Genomic DNA, 25882 nt, shown 5'->3' with positions numbered 1-25882 from the left:
GAGATACCACCTTACACCAGTTAGAATGGCAAAAATGGACAGGGAAAGAAACAACAAAGGTTGGAGAGGTTGTAGAGAAAGGGGAACTCTCTTACACCATTGGTGGGAATGTAAGTTGGTACAGCCACTTTGGAAAACAGTGTGGAGGTGCCTCAGAAGATTAAAAAATAGAGCTACCCTATGACTCAGCAATTGTACTACTGGGTATTTACCGCAAAGACACAGATGTAGTAAAAAGAAGGGCCATATGTACCCCAATGTTCATGGCAGCAATGTCCGCAACAGCCAAACTGTGGAAAGAGCCGAGATGCCCTTCAAAAGTTGAATGATAAAGAAGATGTGGTCCATACATACAATGTAATATTATTACTCAGCCCTCAGAAAGGATGAATAGCCAACTTTTGTATCAACATGCATGGGACTGGAGGAGATTATGCTAAGTGAAATAAGTCAAGCAGAGAAAGTCAATTATTATATGGTTTCACTTATTTGTGGAACATAAGGAGTAGCATGGAGGACATTAGGAGAACGAAGGGAAAAATGAAAGGGGGGAAATCAGAGGGAGAGATGAACCATGAGAGACTATGGACTCTGAGAAACAAACTGAGGGTTTTCGAGGGGAGGGCGGAGGGGGGATGGGTTAGCCCGGTGATGGGTATTAAAGAGGGCATGTACTGCATGGAGCACTGGGTGTTATACTAAAACAATGAATCGACTACATGGAGCACTGGGTGTTATACGAAAACAATGAATAGTGGATCACTACATCAAAAACTAATGATGTATTGTTTGGTGACTAACATAACATAATAAAATAAAATTTAAAAAAAGCTAGATGAGGAAATTGACTTATAGAAAAGTAAAGTCACTTGCTCAAGGTTGTACAGATTGTAATTTGTCATTGTTTTTCTCTCACAATCTCCTTCCAGGCTTTTTCCTCCTCATCTAACTAGATTTCCTTCTCCAAAATATCTTTTATCTTTTTCTGGCAATAAACTTAGCACTGTCCTCTGGGATGTGTGGGGAACTTAACACCTGTTCAACATTAACAGAGGGGTATAAGGTCTCCTTTTTGCTGAGCCCTCAGGAGGAATGTGCCCTCTGGGGACCTGCAGAGCAAGAAGGAAGTGGGTGAGGAGGGCAATTTTGTTCCCATTAGATTTGAGCTATGCATCGGGTTTAGTTACAATTTTGTTGTTCCATGAACAACAGTAACTTAAGAATTCAGGCTTTTCTGATTATATATTGCTTGACTTCCCTCTTGTCCTCAGACCAGCTCTACCCTTCTGAGCCCCTTGATTCCCCTCACTCTCCCCACCCTTCCTCAGTTCACCCTATTCTGGCCCACATTTTTCTCAACCCCAGCTTCTTAAGCCTTTTTTGGTTGTTGTTTTACTAGGAGCTGGGAGGGTGGAGTCCTCTTTCTCAGGCGTTTCCTCCCTTCCCTCTCTCCAGCCCTCAGGCTGGGCTCCACCCTAGTAGTTTGTCAGCTGGCTTTCAAAAAACAAAACAAAACAAAAAACATGGGGGAGAAGCAGGAGGATGAAGAGAAAGAGGGAAAAGGAAGAACAGTATCTTGCGGGCCCTTACACATGGGATATCTGCATGTCTCTTAGCTGTTGTTCATTAGGTTCCCTGCTTAATTTAACTCTTATATTCTTCATCTGACTGTTTGGGTATAGAGGAAAGCACAGGCTATTACTTTAAGCAGACAGTCTCCCTAAGGCTTAGGATGGGATGGAAGGAGTTGAAGATACTGCAAGTCGCTATTCAGTTTATTTTTTAAGCCAGCTAATAGAAAGGAGAGCCTGTGGTGCTTCCTAGGAGAGGGAAACTGATCACAACTTCTAGTTCTTCATACCTCCTCCCCCACATCCTTTCCTGTGACTTACACAACACCAGCCACATGACGATAATTGACATGTCAAGAGGCCAAGTATAAAGTAAAAGTTTTGCCTTTGCCCTTAACTATGGTCATGAGGTACACAGTTCCCTGTGAGCCATCTTTGAGTCCTAATTTGAGACAGAAGCCAGTTCTAGAAGACTAAAGGGAAATATGGACTAATGTGCTGCTTGGTGAACTAAGGGTTCCTTCACTGGAGGCTCTTGCAAAGACAGATGTTCTCCTTTCTCCCCCTAACAGCATGGTTCTTGATATAACACAATATCTACAATATCCATTTTATTTTTAAAGATTTTATTTTTATTTATTTATTTGAGAGAGAGAGTGAGAGAGAGAGAGAGCACAAGAGGGGGTAGCGGGAGAGGGAGAAACAGACTCCCTGCTGAGCAGGGAGCCCGATGCGGGACTTGATCCAGGGACTCCAGGATCATGACCTGAGCCGAAGGCAGTCGCTTAACCAACTGAGTCACCCAGGCGCCCTACAATATCCATTTTATTGACTAAATGGATAGAAGACTCTTGGGTTTGTTTTCCAAGTTTCAATAATTTATGTTTTACAGAAACCAAATTTGCCATCTGAGGTCTTAGTTTCCCCACAAATAAAGTTGAAGCAGTATTACTAAAAAGCAAACAAAAAACTTGGGCTTAAAATAAATTAAAGAAAGACTGTTAATAAGAATGTAAACTGTTTAGCTATCTGCAGATGAATATGGCTTCTTGAGAAGCTTTTCCAGATTGGACAAGGAACTCATTATGACCTTGAGGCACACATATCTTAAATCAGGAATTGTACTGGCTACTCTTTAAAATTTTACTTCAGTTACATGCTGATTTTCATCTGAACATCATGAAAATGCATTAATTCTTGCTATAAACAGTTCAACTTCCTTTCATGCACTTGAATCTAAGAGAAAACTTTCTAGTGTTGTTGAAAAAATCGTTGGTTGGAGTAGTGAGAATCCTATGTTGAGTAGAACTCCCCAAATTTTATACATTGAGATACTAAGTCTCCACGGGATAAAGTGATTCATTTTTAAAGAATGTGTGGAGAGTTGTACACTTGTCTATATGGTTTCTTGTCAACACATCTTACTTTGTAAGCTAAGCAGATGGTGGGAAAATATGGTATAGTAAGATAGGGAGTTCTTTATAAAACCCCTACTACAGGGATATTCTTTTGTTCAACAGGGATATGATTTCATTCAACAAATGCATATTCATGTTATTTAATCTCTGTCCCTTAGTTTCCTCATCTGTAAAATGGGGATAGTAACAATACCTACCTATAGGTTGTTAGAAGGATTCAATGACTATATGTGTATATAAAATATATATGTATATATGTTTGTATACATATACATGTATGAGGGAGGGAGAGAGAGAATATGCTTAGAATAGAGCTTGGCACATAGTTAATGCTCAGTAACTATTATTATTGTGAATAATAATACCAGGTACCCAGGTTACAGAAATGATGCTGCTTAGTGCCTAACCTCAGGGACTTTATAATCTAGTAGGGGGAGGCAATTATATCAACAAATATGTGCACTGAGGTAGAGAAGAGCACAGAGGAAGCAATGATTAGTTCTGCATGAAGGAATTAAGTAAGGAAGGGAGATGATCTTCAATTAGTCCTTTCAAGAAGGTGGATAGAGATCTTAGGCCATTTCAGACAAAGAAAGCAAGATGAGCCAAAGTATAGAGGATGGAACAAGGCTGGCATTCTCAGGGATTTGTAATACAGGTAAGCAGCAAAAGCTCTGCTGCTTGAGAGGTAGGTATATTTCAGATTACAGCAGATTAAAGGTAAGTCTCAGCATGCTGCTTTAAAGGCCACGGTGCATGTTGATTCCATTCAAGTAGTTAGCAGGTGAACTACAGGAGGGAGAACAGAGAATTTGGGACAGACTAAGAGAAGATAAGATGATTAGAAGACATTCAGGTAGAAATATTAAGCAAGTGGACATATATGTGTTGGGAAGTACTGGGCTCTGAATCTCAATTTCTTTATTTGAAAAAAAAAAAAAAACCTATCTTGGGGAGTATACTACTACCTACTTTCCAGGGTTGTTATCAGACATAAATGATAAATGGGACGCCTGGATGGCTCAGTCAGTTAAGTGTCTGCCTTCAGCTCAAGTCAAGATCCCAGGGTCCTGGGATGAGTCCCACATCCATTTCCTTGCTCAGCTGGGAGCCTGCTTCTCCCTCTCCCTCTGCCTGTTGCTCCCCCTGCTTCTACATGCTCTCTCTCTCTCTCTCTGACAAATAAATAAATAAGTCTTAAAAAAAAAAAAAAGAAAGAAATGAGAAATGATGAATGTAAAAGCACCTGGCCCAGTGACTTTCCCATATTAGGTACTGAATATACAGTAGCTATTATTATTTATTCTGTTCCTCTGCTCTCTCACTCCCTCTGCTTTGTTTCTTGTCTCTCTTCTCTTCCCTCCCCTTTAAAAGAATTGTGGTAGAGAAGAGGCACTGAAAAGAGCTTGTGGTTGCTTGTGACTTCCTGGCCTCCTATTAAAATGAGCTAGAGAGGGACTTTCAGGCAAGGACAAAGAAATCCTGGAAATGTGGCTGTTATCCATAGGAATCAGCTCTACAGGGATCTTTACCAATGCTCGGCTGAGAGGCGGTCTCAGGGTGTTGAGAGCTTTCTGTTTCACAATTCCTTCAATTCTTCCTTCTCCACCCACTCTTTCACCCTCACCTCCTTCCCTTATCTCTTGTGAGAACATGCCCCCAGCTCCCTTCTTCTTTGCTCTTATTCTCCTCCCTTAGAAGACACTGTAACCTCGCTGTCCTTGCTGGTGTCATACTGTTACCATGGAGAGCGGGGACGGGTAATTATCGCTTACAGTTGCCAGATTTCTTGCTCTTCCCTTTTCCCATTCCTCTCTTTCTAGAGAGCCCCCACCCAGTATCCCCGCATGCCTTTCATCCTCCCCTGGTAGGTTAGCTTAACCAGAAAGGATAGGTGACCAAGCAGTGTGCTTGTAAGCCTCTTCCTAGGACCAATAAGGAAGTGAAATTGTTTCGAGTTATACCTGCTGCTGCTGGAGACTGAAGCGGCCGCCAAGGGCGAAGCCAGAGCTCTCCGCCCAGGGCCCCGCCCCACCCCCTCCCTTCTCCCTTTCTGTTCTCAAGCCCCACCCTTCTCCACCTTCTCCCACCGCACTCTCCTCTAGCGGCCTGCCTGTCCCATTTAAGGAACTCCATCCTCATAAAGAGTCACACCTCTCCTCTGGGTCTAGCTGGACTAGAGACAGAGTCACCCCATCCACTCAGGTCGCCTAGCGAGCACTTTAGGTTCTGACCCGCATGGGCGCGAGGTCCCTAATGGGACAACTTAGGTGCCTTTAAGAAACCTCGCCCCAGAGAACCCTCACAAATTGTTACCATTTTTTGCTGAAGCCTCTCCCCTGAGCTGAGGGTGCCCGTATATGTTTCCACCAAACGTAGACATTTGCTCTCCGCCCCCGGCCTTTTTTAAAGGAAGGCGCTGGGGTGTGTGGCGTCAACTGCCGCAGTAAAGGGATCTCCTTGAAGTATCTTCTCGTGGGTGTCTTGAAGGAGTCCTTCTCTGCCTCAACTTTGTATTCAAGTAGTATTTGGGGATTTGGCTTGGTTTTCTTAGCTCCTACCCCAGTCCTCTTTTCAAGGGTGTGTGGAGTTCAGAGATGGGTGGAGAGTGGGCTTGGCCGGAACTGAATTAGCAGAGGTGAAAGGGAAACGGAGGATTCTCAGCCTTGGCCACTTCGACCTGGCGAATTCACTTTATTTTTAGCCGAGGAAAAGATCTGCATTGGAAGCAGGGGGAAGATTCTTTTTAGGAAGTCTGCTTTGCTAACCTACCCCCAACCCCCGAGTTTGGGGTTGGATGCTTGAGGGCTTTGTTTCCCTTTTTTTTTTAGGGTAGTCCAGCTGTGTCTGAATTGACTCCCTCTGCTCTGGCCCTCCTCCCCATTTTCCGGCCAGGAGAAAAAGAGGAGGTGGGGGCCCGGGAAAGAGAAGGCGAGGGCTAGTCGCCCGGTGCGCTGACAGGGGCGGGTGTGAGAGAGACAGCTGTCTTCGATCGGCTCAGGAGTATGAGCCTCCCAGAGGACAGCATGAGCTCCGGACACTTCAGGAGTCACCAGCTAGCGACATGAATGGTAAGTGACTCCAGGGTTAGAACCCACACACCCCTGTCTCCTGATCTGAATTCTACCCCGCACCCCCATACCTCTTTAGGTTTTAGCAGCCGGGAGGAGGGTTGGGGAACGGAGGGTATGAACACTATGTGGAATCAAATGAAACCCAAGGGAAAAATGATTTTGCTAAAGGGCTGAGCAAAGAGGGGCTAGGAAGGGGAGAAGCACTTTGGGGAAGACTCGAGGGAGAAATGAGTGGGGGGCCAGGAGCGGATAGATTTGTCTAATTTAATCCGTCCCTGGCTCGGCCATCTCAGTTCTCCTTAAGGAGAGGTTTGTCTTTGACTTAACCCTACGCAGCCAAAGTTGCAGCAAGAGAGAACAGAGTTCAGAAGGCCAACGCTCCCAAGTAACCCTCTAAGCAGTAGAGGATACCTAGAGATGCTTCAAAAAGGAAAGAGGAGCGGGCGGGGGGTGAAGTTTCTACCAGGGGCTACCGGGGATACTGAGCGGCAGGCCCCTGGAGGCAGCCTCTGGGTCGGAGCTGCTTTGGGCGTGCCGGCTCTTTAAGGAGGGGCTGAGCTTGGTTAGAGGAGGAGTCTAGGTCCCGCCCTGGCTCTTTAAGACAAGGCCAAGGGAGTTGGTTCCTCTGTGTAGATGGAAGATTGGGCTGAATTGCTGAGGTTGCTGTGGCGAATCGACTTGCAATGGTCATTTGGAAGAACTGTCCTTTTTGTGGTCTTTTTTTTTTTTTTTTTAATTCTAAGAATTTGAGGAAATATAAATGGCAAAATAAATAAAATCTATTCTTTGGAAAAATAAATCCAAACAGATGGTCAAGGGAATGGTCCCCTGTTTCCTTTGGTATTGTCTTTATTGTAAAGGAAAACATTAAGCACATGTCTGATGTCAGTCAGTGTGATAATAACTTGACCAAGAGAATAATCTCTAAATTTGAATTTAATACTGATAGAGACTGTGATGGTTTGGGGTAACAGACAGATCTGATTTGAAACCCAATTACCACTGCTTACTAGTTGCATGACCCTGGGCAATGCTTTTCTCCTCTAGAGAATGCCGATTGATAATGTTATCTCAAAAGATATTTGAATAGATTAAATACCGTGGTGTATGTGACAGAGGCTGCAAGTACTCTTAGTCTTACTTCATTTTCCTATTCAGTTTGAGACTTTCCCTGGAGCACTATTGATAGAATTAGTGTTTCCTTGGTTTTTTTTTTCCTAAAGATTTTATTTATTTAATTTATTTGAGAAAGAGAGAGAGAGAGAGAAACAGCATGAGAGGGGCGAGGGTCAGAGGGAGAAGCAGGCTCCCCACTGAGCCGGGAGCCCGATGTGGGGGACTCCATCCCAGGACTCCAGGATCATGACCTGAGCCGAAGGCAGTCACTTAACCAACTGAGCCACCCAGGTGCCCTAGTGTTTCCCTGTTTTTTAAAACTTCTTGCAGATGGGATGAAAGGAGACCTCAGAAGACTGAATTAGCTTGCCCTAAGGCTGAGGCTAGAACACAGGTTTTATTTGCTTCTGATTTAACATTGTTTCCACTAGACTTTATTTTTGAGAGAGAGAGGGAGAGAGCAGGAGCACAAGCAGGGGGAGGGACAGAGGGAGAAGCAGACTCCCCGCTGAGCAGGGAGCCTGATGTGGGACTCAATCCCGAGGACTCTGGGATCATGACCTGAGCTGAAGGCAGATGCTTAACCACCCAGGTGCCCCCCACTGGACTTTAGTACCGCTGAGAGAAAGAGCCACTAGCTTGCCTTTCACCCTGATTCTTCTGGCAACTTAACCAAGATGATATAACCAACAGGACCTTTGGACAGCAGAATCCAGTGACTCACAAATGACCTCATTCCATTCTTCAGAATTTTGGGGGGAACCCTTGTATATGAGGGTTGTTAATCTTTGGTGACTGTTGGGGACACAGAGAATAGGCTGGGAACAGTGTCTTCAGGTTAGCTTGGAGGGCAGAGAGCAGATAACAGGAAGGAAAGAAATATAAAGTCAAGTAAAAGTGATGTGTACATCTAGTCCCTCCTCAAGACCAAACTGGTTAATGGCTCTACTTCTAGAGTTCTAGGGAGCTATAGGTCCCTCTTTCAGGATACACTGGAAAGAAAATTGGATAAAAAACGTGAACTAGATCACCACTACCACTTTCTTCCCCCCAGCCCCCATCCTTCTAGTATATGCATTTCTGAGATGGGGCCCTTGTTGGTTCAGCTAATTGAATTCCAGTAACCAAGCAAACCAAGCCTGGTACAGTCATCATTTCTCTCTCCATATTGTATGTCTGGTGGTGAGAAAGATCAACTATTTATTCTTTATCCTTCCAGCAGGGGCATCATTATTATTTGACACATTCATATTCACCCTTGCCTTGAGTCAGTTGTAGTTTATTACTTCACTTAAATTGATGAATAATGAGAAGATTGCCTTTGGCTATATAATTCATTTCACAAATATGTGTTGACATGCTATGTGTCAGGCACTGAAAAATTTGTTAAAAATTCATTTTTAACATTCATTCCTTATTAAATACCTTAATGTCTTAAGTCTTAAATGTCTTCAGTGTCTTTTTATTGATCTATTTTTTTTAATTTTTAAAACTTTATTATGTTATGTTAGTCACCATACAATACATTTGATGTGGTGATCCATGATTCATTGTTTTCGTGTAACACCCAGTGCTCCATGTAGTACATGCCCTCCTTAATATCCATCACTGGGCTAAAACATCCCCCCTCCCCTCCAAAACCCTGTTTGTTTCTCAGAGTCCATAGTCTCTCATGGTTCATCTCACCCTCCGATTCCCCCCCCCATTTTTCCCTTCCTTCTCCTAATGTCCTCCATGCCTTCCACAAATAAGTAAAACCATATGATAATTGACTTTCTCTGCTTGACTTATTTCACTTAGCATAATCTCCAGTCCCATCCATGTTGATGGAAAAGTTGGGTATTCATCCTTTCTGATGGCTGAGTAATATTCCATTGTATATATGGACCACATCTTCTTTATCCATTCATCTGTTGAAGGGCATCTCGGCTCTTTCCACAGTTTGGCTATTGTGGACACTGCTGCGATGAACATTGGGGTGCATATGGCCCTTCTTTTCACTACATCTGTGTCTTTGGGGTAAATACCCAGGAGTGCAATTGCTGGGACATAGGGTAGCTCTATTTTTAATTTTTTGAGTAACATCCAAACTGGTTTCCAAAGTGGCTCTACCAACTTGCATTCCCACCAACAGTGTAAGAGGGTTCCCCTTTCTCCACAACCTCTCCAACATTTGTTGTTTCTTTCTCTGTCCATTTTTGCCATCCTAAGTGGTGTAAGGTGGTATCCAATGTGGTTTTGATTTGAATTTCCCTGATGGCTAATGATAATGAACATTTTTTCATGTGTCTGTTAGCCGTTTGTATGTCTTCAGAGAAATGTCTTTTCAAATCTTCTGCCCACTTTTGACTTGATTATTTGTTTTTTGGGTGTTGAGTTTGAGAAGTACATTATAGATCTTGGATACCAGCCCTTTATCTGTAGTGTCATTTGCAAATATCTTCTCCCATTCTGTGGGTTGCCTCTTTGTTTTGTTGAATGTTTCCTTTGCTGTGCAAAAGCTTTTTATCTTGATGAAGTCCCAAAAGTTCATTTTTGTTTTTGTCTTGCTAGCTTTTGGAAATGTATCTTGAAAGAAGTTGCTGTGGCCGATGTCAAAGAGGTTACTGCCTATGTTCTCCTCTAGGATTTTGATTGATTCCTGTCTCACATTGAGGTCTTTCATCCATTTTGAGTTTATCTTTGTGTATGATGTTATAGAATGGTCGAGTTTCATTCTTCTGCATGTGGCTGTCCAATTTTCCCAGCACCATTTATTGAAGAGACTGTCTTTTTTCCATTGCATATTTTTTCCTGCTTTGTTGAAGATTATTTGACCATAGAGTTGAGGGTCCATATCTGGGCTCTCTATTCTGTTCCATTGGTCTATATGTCTGTTTTTGTGCCAGTACCATGCTGTCTTGGTGATCACTGCTTTGTAATATAAAGCTTGAAATCAGGCAATGTGATGCCCCCAGCTTTGTTTTTCTTTTTCAACATTTCCTTGGCTATTCGGGGTCTTTTCTGATTCCATACAAATTTTAGGATTGTTTGTTCCAGCACTTTGAAAAATGTCATTGGAATTTTGATCGGGATGGCATTGAAGGTATAGATTGCTCTGGGTAGCATAGACATTTTAACAATGTTTATTCTTCTGATCCATGAACATGGAATATTTTTCCATCTTTTTGTGTCTTCTTCGATTTCTTTCATGAGTGTTCTGTAGTTCCTACAGTATAGATCCTTTACCTCTTTGGTTAGGTTTATTCCAAGGTATCTTATGGTGTTTGGTGCTATTGTAAATGGAATCGTCTCTCTAATTTCTCTTTCTACAGTTGCATTGTTAGTGTATAAGAAAACAACTGATTTCTGTGCATTGATTTTGTATCCTGCCACATTACTGAATTGCTGTATGAGTTCTAGTAATTTGGGGGTGGAGTCTTTTGGGTTTTCCACATAAAGTATCATGTCATCTGCGAAAAAAGAGAGTTTGACTTTTTCCTTGTCAATTTGAATGCCTTTTATTTATTTTTGTTGTCTGATTGCTGTTGCTAGGACTTCTTGTACTATGTTTTTTTTTTTTTTTTTTTTAAGATTTTATTTATTTGTCAGAGAGAGAGAGCACAAGCAGAGGGAGAAGCAGGCTCCCCGCGGAGCAGGGAGCCTGATGCGGGACTCGATCCCAGGACCCTAGGATCATGACCTGAGCCGAAGGCAGACGCCCAGCGACTGAGCCACCCAGGTGTCCCACTTCTTGTACTGTGTTGAACAATAGTCGCTAGAGTGGGCATCCTTGACATGTTCCTGATCTGAAGGGAAAGGCTCTCAGCTTTTCCCCATTGAGGATGATATTCGCTATGGGTATTTCATAGATGGATTTTATGAACTTGAGGAATGTTCCCTCTGTCCCTATATTCTAAAGAGTTTTATTCAGGAAAGGATGCAGTATTTTGTCAAATGCTTTTTCTGCATCAATTGAGAGGACCATGTGGTTCTTCTCTCTCCTCTTATTAATGTGTTTTATCACATTGATTGATTTGCAAATGTGGAACCACCTTTACATCCCGGGGATAAATCCCACCTGGTCGTGGTGGATGATCCTTTTAATATATTGTTGGATCCTATTAGCTAGGATTTTGTGGAGGATTTTGGAATCCATATTCATCAGGGATATCAGTCTGAAATTCTCCTTTTTGATGGGGTCTTTGCCTGGTTTGGGGATTAAGGTAATGCTGGCCTCATAGAATGAGTTTGGAAGTTTTCCTTCTGTTTCTATTTTTTGAAACAGCTTCAGTAGAATTTGTATTATTTCTTCTTTGAATGTTTGGTAGAATTCCCCAGGGAATCCATCAGGCCCTGGACTCTTCTTTTTTGGGAGGTTTTGGATCACTGCTTCAATCTTGTTACTGGTTATTGGCCTATTCAGGTTGTCAATTTCTTCCTGTTTCAGTCTTGGCAGCTTATAGGTTTCCAGGAAGGCATCTATGTCATCCAGATTGCTCAGTTTCTTGGCATAGAGTTGTTGATAATAATTTCTAATAATTGTTTCTATTTCATTAGTGTTAGTCGTGATCTCTCCCCTTTCATTCATCATTTTATTAATTTGGGTCCTTTCTCTTTTCTTTTGGATAAGTCTGGCCAGTGGTTTATCGATCTTATTGATTCTTTCAAAGAACCAACTTCTTGTTTCTTTTATCTGATCTACTGTGTTTCTGGTTTCTAATTCATTGATCTCAGCTCTAATCTTAATTATTTTTCTTCTAATGCGTGGCTTAGGCATCCTTTGTTGCTTTTTCTCTAGTTCTTTAAGGTGTAGAGTTAGTTGGTGAATTCAGGATTTTTCTATTTTTTTGAGTGAGGCTTGGATGGCTCTGTATTTCCCCCTTAGGACCGCCTTTGCAGTATCCCATAGGTTTTGGACCGATGTGTTTTTGTTCTCATTGATTTCCATGAATTGTTTAAGTTCTTCTTTGATTTCCTGGTTGACCCAAACATTCTTGAGCAGAGTCGTCTTTAGCTTCCAAGTGTTTGAATTTCTTCCAAATTTTTTTGGTGACTGAGTTCCAGTTTTAGAGCGTTGTGGTCTGAGAATATGCAGGGAATAATCTCAATCATTTGGTATCGGTTGAGCCCTGATTTGTGACCCAGTATGTGGTCTATTCTGGAGAAAGTTCCATGTGCGCTCGAGAAGAATGAGTATTCTGTTGTTTTAGGGTGGAATGTTCTGTAAATATCTATGAGGTCCATCTGGTCCAGTGTATCATTCAAAGCTCTTGTTTCCTTATTGATTTTCTGCTTAGGTGATCTGTGCATTGCTGAGAATGGAGTATTGAGGTCTCCTACAATTAACGTATTGTTATCAATATGACTCTTTATTTTGGTTAACAGTTGGCTTATGTAGATGGCTGCTCCCATGTTGGGGGCATACATATTTACAATTGTTAGATCTTGTTGGATAGACCCTTTAAGAATGATATAGTGTCCTACTGTGTCTCTAACTACAGACTTTAGTTTAAAATCTAATTTGTCTGGTATAAGAATTGCTACCCCAGCTTTCTTTTGAGGTCCGTTGGCATGGAAGATGGATCCCCATCCCTTCAATTTCAGTCCGGATCTATCTTTACGTTCAAAATGAGTCTCTTGTAGACAGCATATGGATGTGTCCTGTCTTTTTATCCAATCTGCAACCCTGTGCCCTTTTATGGGAGCATTGAGGCTATTCATGTTGAGAGTGATTATTGAAAGATATGAATTAATTATCATCACGTTGCCTGTGAAGACATTGTTTTTATAGATTGTCCCTGTAAATTTCTGTTGTATATGACTCTTGGGGTCTTTCTCCTTTTATAGAACCCCCCTTAATATTTCTTGCAGGGCCGGCTTAGTGGTCACATATTCTTTCAATTTCTGCTGGTCCTGGAAGCTCTGCATGTCTCCATCCATTCTAAATGATAGCCTTGCCAGATAAAGTATTCTTGGCTGCATGTTCTTCGCATTTAATACCCAGAATGTGTCTTGCCAGGCCTTTCTGGCTTGCCAGGTCTCTGTGGATAGGTCTGACGTTATTCTGATGTTCCTCCCTCTGTACGTAGGAATCTCTTCCCCCTACCTGCCCTTAAGATGGTTTCCTTGGTTCTAAGATTTGCGAATTTTCCTATTACATGCCGGGATGTTGGCCTGTTTTCTTTGATCTTGGGAGGGGTCCTCTCTGCCTCTAGGACACGAATGTTTGCTTCATTCCCCAGATTAGGGAAGTTCCCTGCTACGATTTGCTCAAATATATCTTCTAGTCCTCTCTTTCTCTCCAATCCCTCTGGGATTCCAATAATTCTGAAATTGGAATGCTTCATGGTGTCACTTATTTCTCTGATTCTATTTTCATGGATTCTCAGTTGTTTTTCCCTGGCCTCCTTTTCCGTTTTTACCTATTAAATTGTCTTCCAGGTTACTTATTTGTTCTTCTGCCTCGCTTACCCTAGCTGTTAGATTATCTAAATTAGATTGGATCTCACTGATAGCATTTTTAGTTCTGCCAATTCAGCTTTCATTTCTGCCCTTAGAGACTCTGTGTTGCCATTAATCGATTTCTCCTTTTTAGCTATTGTCTTCACAATTGCTAGCCTGAATTCCATCCCCGACATCTTGGTTATATTTGCATCCATTTGTAAGTCTGTGGCATAAGTCATAATCTCTGAGTCTTTCCTATTTGGGGGGTTTCTCCTCCTAGTCATTCTGTTGATGGGTGGTTGAGGGAATGTATAGAGTCCAAATTATTGACCAGAACCCAAGCAAGATGCAACTGTTTTCTAGGGACCTTGGGATTGCTGACCTCTTGTTCTCCCAGCCTGTCTTCAGGGGCAAGGGCCTGCCATGCTGTTACTCAGGCAACTCTTTTTGGGCAGAGTTGCCCTGCCCTCACCCTCCGTGGCGGGTGATGGGCACAGTGGGAACCAGTTTTTTAGGGCTTTTGTTTTCTGGCGCTTTCCCTGGCAGCTTTCTGTGTTTCTTTCTAGAGTCAGAGCAGAAGAGACCATTTCCAAACCTCTGTCTCAGAGCAGAGAGATCACAGTCTGTTCTTCAGTGAGCTCTCCAGGCCACACTATCTCCATTTCTGTCTGTGCTGCTATAAACTGCAGGGTCCTGGGTTGTTCACCCCTCTGCAGTGCTCCCAGTCCTGCCTCTAGGTCTGGGCACGTCTCTGCCCTTTGTGCTTCTAAAACTGCCAGCCGCTCCCATTTTGCACACGCGACCCCGCCGCTCTGGGTTTCTGGCCCAGGGGCTGCCCTAAAGTCCTTTCCCTGCCACTACTGGTCTGCGAGTCTGTGCCTCGTCCCTAGTGCGGGAGGCTCTTGCTCACCAGTGGTGCAGGATCCCCATGGCCAGGGTCCCTCCCGCTGCCATTTATCCTCCAATATCAGCCTGGGGAATCACGGCTCCCCACTTTGTACCTCAAAACCAACCGCCTGTGATCTTCTGTTTGTAGAGATCCAGATCTTCTTACATCTCAGGCTGATTTTGTGGGTGCTCAGAGTGGTCTGGTAGATATCCAGCTCAATTCCAGGGACCAGTTGGAATAGGGTCCCCTACTCCTCCACCATCTTTTTCCTGATCGCAATTATTGATCTAGATGATCATCTAGTACAATTGCCATCTCATTACTAAGTAGAGTGGGAATGAGTAACTGTCATATCAAGCTCAACTAGTTTACCCAAAGAAACTGTGAGAACTTGTTTGACTTACTTTCTGATGCTCATATAATAATGTTTTCAATTTTTGGATTTTTTAAAGATTTATTTATATATTTATTTGAGAGAGAGAGAAGGGCCAGAGGGAGAGGGAGAGAGAATCTCCAGCAGACTCCCTGCTGAGCTCAGAGCCTGAGGTGGGGCTGGATTCCAGGACCCTGAGATCATGACCTGAGCCAAAAACAAGAATCAGAGACTTAACTGACGGAGTCACCCAGGACCCCTCAATTTGGATTTTATACCTGAAGTCGGGTTTCTGATGTATATATTATTCCCAGCTCAGCTTTATCATCTAGCCTTAGCTTCCTCACCTCTAAAATAATACAGTAATTTGTAATTATAAATAATGTAAGTAAAACATTGGACCCAGTGCCTGACTTCTAATACATATTTCGTAAGTGGAGAGTGTCATCATTTTTGTTACTTTAAGTGATTTATTTTATTTAAATGTTGCTTGTGTGTTTGGAGTAGAAGGTAGAGTAGTAGGGCAAGATTCTGGATTTAAATGTCTGTAACATGCTAGGTGCTTTGTGTAATAAACTAAAAGATGGTATCTTGTACTTCAACTAAATATATGTAATGTGGGCAAACTAAACTCTGGGATTATTAAACATTTTAAATTAAGAAGATATAATGTAACTCTGTAGCCAAATCCAGGTATTTGTTACCAATACAGTTATCAAATCACTAGCATTTTGACCATTTTATTGTATCCTCAAACTCATCATTTCTAAAATAGAATTCATCATCTCTCCTAGACTCTTCCCCCATCCCTCATTCCAAACTTCTTTTCATCTCCCTGGTCGTGCAGCTTACCATCATCATAATCTTAATGAGGTTATTTCAGGTCTGCACTTGTTTTCTCATTGACGAATTGAGGTTACTAGTAGAAACTACCTTATAAGGTTGCAGTAAGGAACAAATATGTTAATTTTATAAAGCACTTAGAAGAATAAATGACAGTGTAGTAAACAGTGGGGGAAATATGGTTGTTGTGGTTCCCATACTCCACGCTAAAAATGCTGGCATCAGCTTTTCCCTCTTCCTCAGTTTTTTATCTACCTTGTTGCCAAGGGCTGTTATTTTTTTTCCCCTTTGTATCTAGCATCAGTTCCTTTCTTTTTATTCTGACACCACCTTAACTTAGTCCAGAGGTACAAACAATTAGCCTACAGACCAAAAACAGCTCACACACATTTTGTTTGCTCTAAATTGTTAAATTTTTTTATTTAAAAATTTATTTTAAATTGGTAATGCATTTCACGTTGCTCAAAAGTCAAAATATACAAAAGGATATACAGTAATGAGTCTCCCTCTTAGTCCTGTCCCCTAGGCACTCATTTTGCCTCACTGGAGGCAACTAAAGTTATGCTTATTAGGGATCCTTCCACAGACATTTTATGCATATCAAAAAATGAGTAAATGCATACATTTTTTCTTCCCTTCACTTTTAGACTCTCTGTATATTGCTCTACACCTTGCTTTGTCTACTTGAAATATACTTTGGAGACCTTTCCATATCCGATGTAAAGAAAGACCTAAATTCTTTTGTGTGACTGCATAGTTTTTCACTGCAGTTGACCCTTGAACAGCATGGGTTTGAACTATGTGGGTCCACTTATACATGGATTTTTTTTTTTTGATAAACACAGTACAGTACTATAAATATATTTTTCTCTTCCTTATGATTTTTTTTTTAGAGAGTGAGCGAGCATGCGCACAAGCCCGGGGGTGCAGGCAGAGAGAGAAGGAGAAAAAGTCTTAAACTGGCTTCATGCTCAGACTGGAGCCCCAGGCAGGGCTCAATTTCATGACCCTGAGATCACCACCTGAGCCAAAATGAAGAGTAGGACCCTCAACTGACTGAGCCACCCAGGTGCCCCCCTCCTTATGATTTTCTTAATACCATTTTCTTTTCTCTAGCTTTATTATAAGAATACAGTATATAATACATATAACATACAAAATATATGTTAATCAACTGTTTATACTATTGGTTAGGCTTCTGGTCAACAATAGGCTCTTAGTAGTTAAGTTTTTGGGAGTCAGAAGTTATATGTGGATTTTTGACTGTGTAAGGGTCAGCTCCCCTAACTCCATCGTTCAGGGGTCAACTGTATATGGATGAGCCACAATTTATTAAACAGTCTTCTATTGAATAGCATTTAGTGTATTTCCCAACATTTGCAGTGTTGTTTGTAACAGCAATAAAAAACCTTGTATGTTTATTAGTTTCCTAGGGCTGCTGTAACAAAATACCATAGACTAAGAGGATTAAAACAGAAATTTATTTTCTTACAGTTCTGGAGGCTGGAAGTCTGAGATAAAGGTACCAGCATGACCAGGTTCTGGTGAGAACCCTTTTCCTGGCATGTAGAAGGCTGTCTTTGCCTTGTATGCTCATATAACCTCTTCTCTGTGCTCCTGGAGAAAAAGAGTGAGCTCTCTGGTGTCTTTTCTTATAAGGACCCTAATCCCCTTGGATGAAGGCCCTACCCTTATGACCTCATTTAACCTTAATTACTTCCATAAAGGCCCTTAAAGTCACATTGGGGGTTAGGGCTTCAACATATGAATTTGGGAGTGGGGGACACAATTCAGTCTTTAGCACCAGTATGTCAGTTTGCCCAGACACATACTTTGAAAAAAATGATTGATTACCAGAATTTCAAAATCATATTTTAATTAAAACTCAGAATTCCAGCTTCTCTTGAATAATAAGAAGATACTGCACCAGTATTCCCTCTTGTCAACAATTATGTGGAGTTGATGAGCTGCTCCCTCCCTCCCCTTTTGGATAGGACATGTATTCTCAGTTCACCATATTCCCCATCTGGCTTAGGTAACCTTAACCTGCCAGGCTCTTCTAGGTATTGAGTTTGTGACACCTTTGTAAGCTCTTACCATGATACGAATAGAATATTCTAATAGCTTCTAGTTCTACCTTGATTTTTTCTGCCTTCTATATTCTGTAGACTGCTGACAGGGTATCTTCCTTAAAACACATTTTTAAAAATTATGCCATTATCCTTCACTTTGCAACCATTTACCAGATGCCTACAAAGTTCTAGGCATCATGCTAGAAGCTGTGGTTAGAGTGGTGAATAATTTAGATGGGACCCTTGCCTTCACAGAGTGCATAGTCTACTTACTCTTCTTCTCACTGGATTTCCTTTCTGTCTTTTCTTGACCAATTTTAGATCCTCAAGGCCCATCTCACCACAGGTCATTTCTTTGGATTTTTTTCTTACTATTCCACTTTTAGCTGTCTCCTCTTCTAATTAGTGCTCATAGCCTCAAATCATAATCCAGCACTGCAGCATCTATTATCTTGTGATGTTTGGTTGCTATTGTTTTATTCTTAGTTTTATCTCACCACATAGACCTGGAATCTGATATCTCTCTATCTTATTTTCTAACAATGAATCATGGATCACTACATCAAAAACTAATGATGTATTGTACAGTGACTAACATAACATAAAATAAAATAAAATAAAATAATAAAATAAGATAAAATAATAAAATAAAATAAAAAATAAAGTAAAATAAAATAAAATAAAATAAATAATAAAATAAAATAAAATATAAAATAAAATAAAATAAATAATAAAATAAAATAAAATAATAAAATAATAAAAAATAAAATAATAAAATAAAATAAAATAAAATAATAAATATAAAATAAAATAAAAAATAAAATAAAATAAATAAAATAAAATAAAATAAATAAAATAATAAAATAAAATAAATTAAATTAAATTAAAATTAAATTAAAAAATGAAAATAAAATAAAATAAAATAAGAAAAGCATGCACTGTATAAAAGGAGCACCCATTAATCAGCTCTAGCTAATTTTTCTCCATGCTAGTGTAGACTCCATGTTGTAAGATCTCCCAATTTTTTCAGAAAAGCGAAAAATGGATTTAAAAAAAAGAAATCTGCTTTTGAAAGATTATTAGCTAATTTGATTTTAATTTTTCACATCACTGTGAGAATAAGCCGGCATCTACTATGGGCTGCCAATTTTTTCTGTTTGACCTAGACTGCAAGTTCCCTAAGGGTAGAGACCAAGTAGGGACCAGGTGGAAATCTACCATTATCTGCTTTTCCCTCTCAAACACACAGTGTCTACTACAGTGTTGGGTATTTAGTAGGTTCTCTGTAAAGACTTGAATATTATCACTAAGTTTCTCTTTAAGTCGACTATAATCTCCAATAATAATATAACACTTCTGCTTTCTCCACATTCCTAATGTGTGCCTTTAAAGATAATTATCAAGACAGTCTTTTCTCTACTTCCTTTTTTCTCAAATGTAACCATGCAAATTCCTTGACCTAGCTCCTTTTTTTTTAATTTTAAAAAATTGATCCTTTATCCCTCTAGAGTATCTTTCATTTTTTTCTGCATTTCTCTTCCATTTTATTTCCTTTGAATTACAAACTTGCAAACAAGGTGCAGTATCTTCAGGAAGATCTTCATAATGTTAAGCATATAGTTAACTTTTAATTATTTGGGGCTGATCATCCTAGCTTTTTTGTTTATTTCTGTGCTGTCAGTTATCTTGTTTCATCTTAAATTAGAATAGGAATGTATGATGTGAATCTATTTTCTTGTTTTTTTGAAACTAGTTCTGATAAATGTACATTGTGTAGTTCCTCTAGTTTTTGTAACTATATTCTAGAATCTATATGTAGCCTTGAAAAATAATAAAATTAATATGTAGCCTTGAAAAATAATAATAATCAATATGTAGCCTTGATGATTATTGGTTCCTTTATTAACTTGACCTCTTGTCCTACAAATTGAGATGGCCCAGGACTCTTCTAGAACTTCTTGACTTGGTGCTTCTGAGCCCAGGCAGTGAGTGGAAAGGCCATTCAAGAGATAAAGTCTCTACCTTTAAACACTTGTTGTACTAACCATTGACAAGGACCACTGTATTGTAAATTCTTTTTGGTTGCTGAAGTGGCACCATGTTTAATTTGTTGGAGGAGACTATTGCATGAAATAATGGTGTATTTAAGTGAATTGCATGAGATTTTACATGACATTATAGAGCAATGAGCTTATACTATTGTGGCTCTTTGTCCTTTTTCTAAACTGATGCCTTAATGCCATGCTGGAGCTCTGTATTCTTAGATGGTTAACATCATGATTAGTGGGAATCCTTTAATACTCTCTGCAAATGTTTAATCATAGAGCTCACTGCTAAGGTATAAAATCACCTCCATTATTATGATCTTCAACATCATCAAACTATTCAAAAGTACAGGATAGTATCAAGTACTTTAAGGGGTAAAGAAGCTTTGGTATCAGACATCATCCCTGGATTCAAATCCCAGTCATTTACCAGCTATGTGACCCTGGGCTTACTTACTCTCTCTGAGCCTCTATTTCCTCATGTGTATAATGGAATCAACAATAGTACCTACCTCACAGGGATTGTGAAGATTAAATATGTCCTATTGGAAATGCCATAGGAATGAAATAATACGATATCTGGGATTTGCCTAAAAATACCCAGTGAGTTGGGGGGGAGTGGTGGGGGTACAGATGAAACAAGATTTTCCATCAGCTGAAAATCACTGAAGCTTGTAATAGGCACATGGGGGATCATCTTTATTTTTGTATGCATTTGAAATTATACATAATAAAAAGTTTTTTTTAATGCTGTGGGAGTTACACTCAAGTTTACCTAATTTTGTGGAGAACTTAATTGCTTTTCTTGAATTTAATTTCACAGATTAAGCAGAGACTTGGAAAGATATTCTAGATCTTCCTTGTATGTCTTAAATCATAGAACCATATATCATACAATATTATAACTGAAGAGACCTGAAAAGGGCTAAGTAGTTTACTCAAAATGACATTGCTAGATAACAGTGGAGCCTGGACTAGAACCTAGGTTCCCCATCTCCTAGTTAAAAGATTTTCCCATTTTTTTCATACTTCCTTCTTTAATTATAGTACTTTTAATATACATTCTGTCAGTTTATTGCATGTAAGATTAATTATTGTTTAAAAATAAATTTACCTTTTGATGACAGTACAGGACAAGGAGACTAGTTCTAAAACACTGAGACTGTATTTATACAATATACTTTTAAAATCATAGTGAGCTACCTGCTGAGATGCCACATGTGGGGGTTCTTTGAATTTTTGTTTTCCAGTGGTTCCTGTGGTGATAGATGTGACCCTATTTGGGGGAAATGAGGATCTTGCAATCTTCTTTTATTAGGTAGTTTGTTTCCAGCAACCACTTACTCTCCATTATGTGATCTGCTTCAAGCAGGAGCTGGGGGATCTCACTGGCTCTCAGGTCAAAGAGAATTATAGCTTCATTATAGTGCTAGACTGTTATAGTTCAAATCTCAGTTCTGCCATTTACTAGCTGGGTGATTTGGGGATAATCTACTTTATCTCTCTGTGCTTCAGTTTCCCCATTTTAAAAATGAAGAAATAATGTGGCCACTGAGAATTATGAAGATTAAATGAGCTAATACAAGTATTTGTTCTTAGGACAGTATCTGGAACATAGTAAGTACTCAGTGAATGTTGGCAATTTTTGGTCTTTTATCACCATTCTATTGTTAATGTCATGCTGCAAAGTAGCCTGAAGGTTTTCCCAGAGGCCCATCCCAAAAGTACTTTCTATTCCCCTGGAAGACACACAATTAAACTGTCTGAAAATATATGTGTATTCTAGTTGTTCTTTAGTTATCTTTTTATAATATTAAAGACACAAGTAATACTTTTAAAAAATTACTTATAATCTCAAAATTCTAAAATACTGATTTTCAATTTTCAATAGTTCCAGCATTTCTTACAGATCAGAGGTTGAAAGTGAATGATATCTGCTCAAGATCTTCCAAAATGATTGGTTTGTTGTCCTTAAACTTCTTTTAGCAGATAGTTGTATTTTTTTTTTAAAAGAAGATGCTTACCAGATTTATGATATTGGAAAGTAGTGAGGGAGCACTGTAATTTGAGTCAGAGGATAAGAATTCCAGTTCTGACCCATGATTTCTAAACTATATAACCTTGGGCCTCCAAATTCATTATCAGTGAAATGGGAATGATATATGAAAACTATGTCCTTACTGTAAAGCTATGTAGATACAATTGAGGAATTATTATTTGTATTGTCCAAATGCTCTATCTTGTTTAGACACTAGGTACTTTCTTAAGTCTCTTAGGGTCCCCAGTGTTTTGCTTGATTTTGAAGTTGTACACCCCAATGACTCTTCCTTGGTTTCCACCTTAAAGGTTTAACTGCTTGCTTTTGTCCCTAGACATTTTTTTCCCTCTCAGGGCTGACCGAAGAGTGAGATATGATCTATTAGCCAGCCATCTGCTCCTCTACCTTAAACAAACTGTTCACTTTCATAAAACAAACAGATCACTGTGGAAAATGCCACTTTGGTAACAAAATAAACCTGGGAACATGATGAAGATAAAATAACCAAATCAAATTTCTCTGATCATAGTCCCTGGAATATGGTTTGTGATTTTCTGCATATATGAGACATTGACCTGCTATGGATGAGGCTCAGTCCTCCCTATCTCCTCCTCTATTTCCTTCTCCAGTACTCCCTCAGGGGAAGGAGCAAAAAGTCCAGCTTCCAGACACAAATGCTTGAAGAGCCAATCCAGGCAGAAAGATGGTTATTATCTCAAGTAGGTAATTTGTATTTCTAAAGCCCTCCTGACTGTATAATTCACATCTCAATGGCCCAGGACATACCTTAAATCCCTTTGGACATTTCCTCACCACTTTCTTCACAGCTTCTGTGCAACTGTCTGGTTCCAGACACAGAGCAGAAGCTCCAACTCTAGAGAAAAGCAAAAGGTTTAAAAAGTCCTCTCTTTCTCTCTCTCTCTCTTTTTTTTTTTTTTTTTAGAAAAACTGAGCTTTCTTTAAGACCATTCTATAGGCCCAAATTTCCTTCAATTTTAAATTTTGGCTGAGTAAATATTAAAACATTTTTTTAAAGGAAGAGCTTACACACCTTTCTGATAGCTTTCTCTATATATACTCCCACCAACATTTAGAATGTTGTCCAGAGTTATCTAAGAGTTACCTATTGGCTATTCCAATTTGGCTGTTCTTCAAGTGAGAGGATACTAAGCAGAAATGGCTGAGACATTCCTAATTGTCAGCTATCTCCCTTATGTCATTTGACTAAAATATTGGTGGTATGAGTGGGGCAATAAGTATTACCCAGACTCCTTGATTATTGCTATTAAATAATATTGGTATTATTTAATATTATAATATAATTGCTGTTAAATAACCTTCCTTATTCCCACTATCATTCATTCATTGGACGTTAATTAGCACATTGGACACTAATAGCACATTAATTAGCAGAGGAGATACTCTGCTAAAAGATACAAAAGAAGGTAGGTAATAGTTACTAGTTAACTATTGGGGGGCTCACCTGATGGTCAGGGAAACAGACAGACAATGCCTCTTTGTGCCAGGAAGTGTTGTAAATACTTGAATGCATATTAACTTGATAAATCCTTATGACAAATCTATAAGCTGGTACTATTATTATTCCCATTTTGCAGATGGGGAAACAGACAGAGGGAGGTAGAAAAAACTTGTCTAAGTTCTTATTGTTAAGAAGTTACAGAAGCAAGGGGTGCCTGGGTGTCTCAGTCCATTAAGCATGGGACTTGACTCTTGATTTCGGCTCAGGTCATGGTGTCAGGGTTGTGGGATTAAGCCCTGCTTGGGGCACCACACTCAGCAGGGAGTCTGCTTGAGATTCTCTCTCTCCATCTCCCTCTGCCCCTCCCCCTGCCTTTCTCTAAAATAAATAAATAAAATCTTAAAAAAAAGAAGTTACAGAGCCAGGATGTGACTGTAGGCACTCACTCTAGAGCCCACACCTTTTTACCATGGCTAGAAGGAGAAGTGACTAGAAGATGATGAAGGGGTACATTTAAAAGATATTTCTGCTGTAGAATTAATTGCAACTGATAACCAGTTGGCTGGAGATGGTGAGAATGAAGTCAAAGGTGACTGACTCTCAGGTTTTTAGACTGATGGTGGTGCTAAAAATTGAGATTGTAAACATAAGATATGGAGAGGTTTGTGAACACATTGTGTAGGAAAGACTTGCTTGATGCCTAGGAGATAACCTACTGGGCTAAGGCTAAAGATTCTGGCCATCAACAATAATAATGGTAGTGATGATAATAATAGCTATTGAGAACTTTTTATATGACAAGAACTGTTTTAAGTGTAATTCAAGGAATCCTCATATTAACCCTATTAAATCAGTACTACCACCACCACCCTGCCTCTGGCAGGTGAAAAGTCTTAGGTTTATAGGGAATAAATACCTTGTCAAAGTCACTCTGCTTCCTCAGCCTTGCTGTCTTATAAGCCATAGAAATTAAAGAAGACCAGATAGGATATGGCTTTTGTAAGATGGTCTGGCTAAAAATGATGACATCTAGTGAAAGGATAGGTGAATGGAAAGAACCAAATTCACTCACTCTCTCCTACAAATGTTTCTGGCAGCAACCAAGCAAATTCTCCTGGTTCCGTGGTGCCCCCCTGTGGACTATATGACAGTCATCTGACCTAACATTCTTTTTCTACCATTGCATCCCCCTTTTCCCTCCTTGAAATCAGAACAAGCTGCCCTCTCTGGCACCTCATACTTCATAGTTAATTACACCTCAAACATCTCTTATACACAATGTCTCTAATTTTCTTTCATTCTTTCTCATTCTTGTCCAATTCCTGTACTTGGGAAAACACACTTCCTCATTCTCCTTTTCTGTCATTCATCAAAAACCTTCAGGTATGTGTTTGAACACCTATCATATGCCAGGTACTATTCTAACCCCTTGAAATACATCAGTGGAAAAAAATATCAAAGATTAAAAACCCTGCCTGCAAAGAGCTTACAGTTTAATGGAAATTGGATTTTTCTGTGTCTGATTTCTTTTTTTTTTTTTTTAAGATTTTATTTATTCATTCAAGACACAGAGAGAGAGAGAGAGAGCATGAGCAGGGGGAGAGGCAAAGGGAGAAGCAGGCTCCCCGCTGAGCCAGGAGCTGGACATGGGGCTCAATCCCAGGACCCTGGGATCATGACCGGAGCCGAAGGCAGATGCTTAACCATCTGAGCCACCCAGGCGCCCCTGTGTCTGATTTCTGTGCTTATTCCTTAATACGCTTCTTCCTTGGGGCACCTGGGTGGCTCAGTTGGTTAAGCATCTGCCTTCGGCTCAGGTCATGATCACAGGGTCCTGGGATCGAGCCCCACATTGGGCTCCCTGCTCAGCGGGAAGCCTGCTTCTCCCTCTCCTGCTCACCCTGCTTGTGCATTCTCTCTGTCAAATAAATAAATAAAAATAAATCAATTAAAAAATATATGCTTCTTCCTCCATCAACCCTGACCTCACCCTCCAAGAGGCTTCAGAGAAACCTTAGGACTCTGCAGAAAACAGTTTGAAATCTTTTAATTCTAGATGGAGAAGTTGAGGCTTACATAAAAAGGCCTTGATAAAGATTATAGGATATAATCCCTGGGCATCTAGCTCTCAGGTCAGTGCTCTCTGCTACATTTGCTGACTCTATGTCTGGTTGATCCAGATCCCAAACTGATAACAATGTGCCTAGCATAACCTCTGACACACAGTAATTATGCAATAAGTATTTGGTAAATGATGGATGTATATGTGAGCAGTTCTATTCATATACTTGGATGAAAGAAAAGAAAATCCATGTGTTTTGAGATAAAATCGGAGGTATTTTATTTTTTTATTTTATTTTTCCAAATGTTTATTTAAACTATAGTTAGTTAACATGCAGTGCAATATTGGCTCAGGAGTAGAATTCAGTGGTTTATCACTTAAATACAACACCCAGTGTTCATCATAACAAGTGCCCTCCTTAATACCCATCACCCATCTAGCCCATCCCCCACCCACCTCCCTCCATCAACCCTCA

General features: G+C 40.0%; 1 protein-coding gene across 1 annotated transcript in view; it reads left to right on the top strand.

Annotated features, from left to right (window-relative positions):
* Positions 1-5603: 5603 nt before the first annotated feature.
* Positions 5604-25882, top strand: part of KLF8 (KLF transcription factor 8) — a 150184-nt gene continuing 129905 nt past the window's right edge. The window contains exon 1 of the mRNA XM_078063956.1: positions 5604-6060. Within this exon, the coding sequence (XP_077920082.1) occupies positions 6054-6060 (7 nt within the window). The 5' untranslated portion in view covers positions 5604-6053. The remainder of the gene's footprint in view (positions 6061-25882) is intronic.

Source organism: Halichoerus grypus, chromosome X, assembly GCF_964656455.1.
Source record: "Halichoerus grypus chromosome X, mHalGry1.hap1.1, whole genome shotgun sequence".
Classification (NCBI taxonomy): Eukaryota; Metazoa; Chordata; class Mammalia; order Carnivora; family Phocidae; genus Halichoerus; species Halichoerus grypus.
Note: the sequence above shows the minus strand (reverse complement) of the source record. Positions and strands in the feature narration are given on the sequence as shown.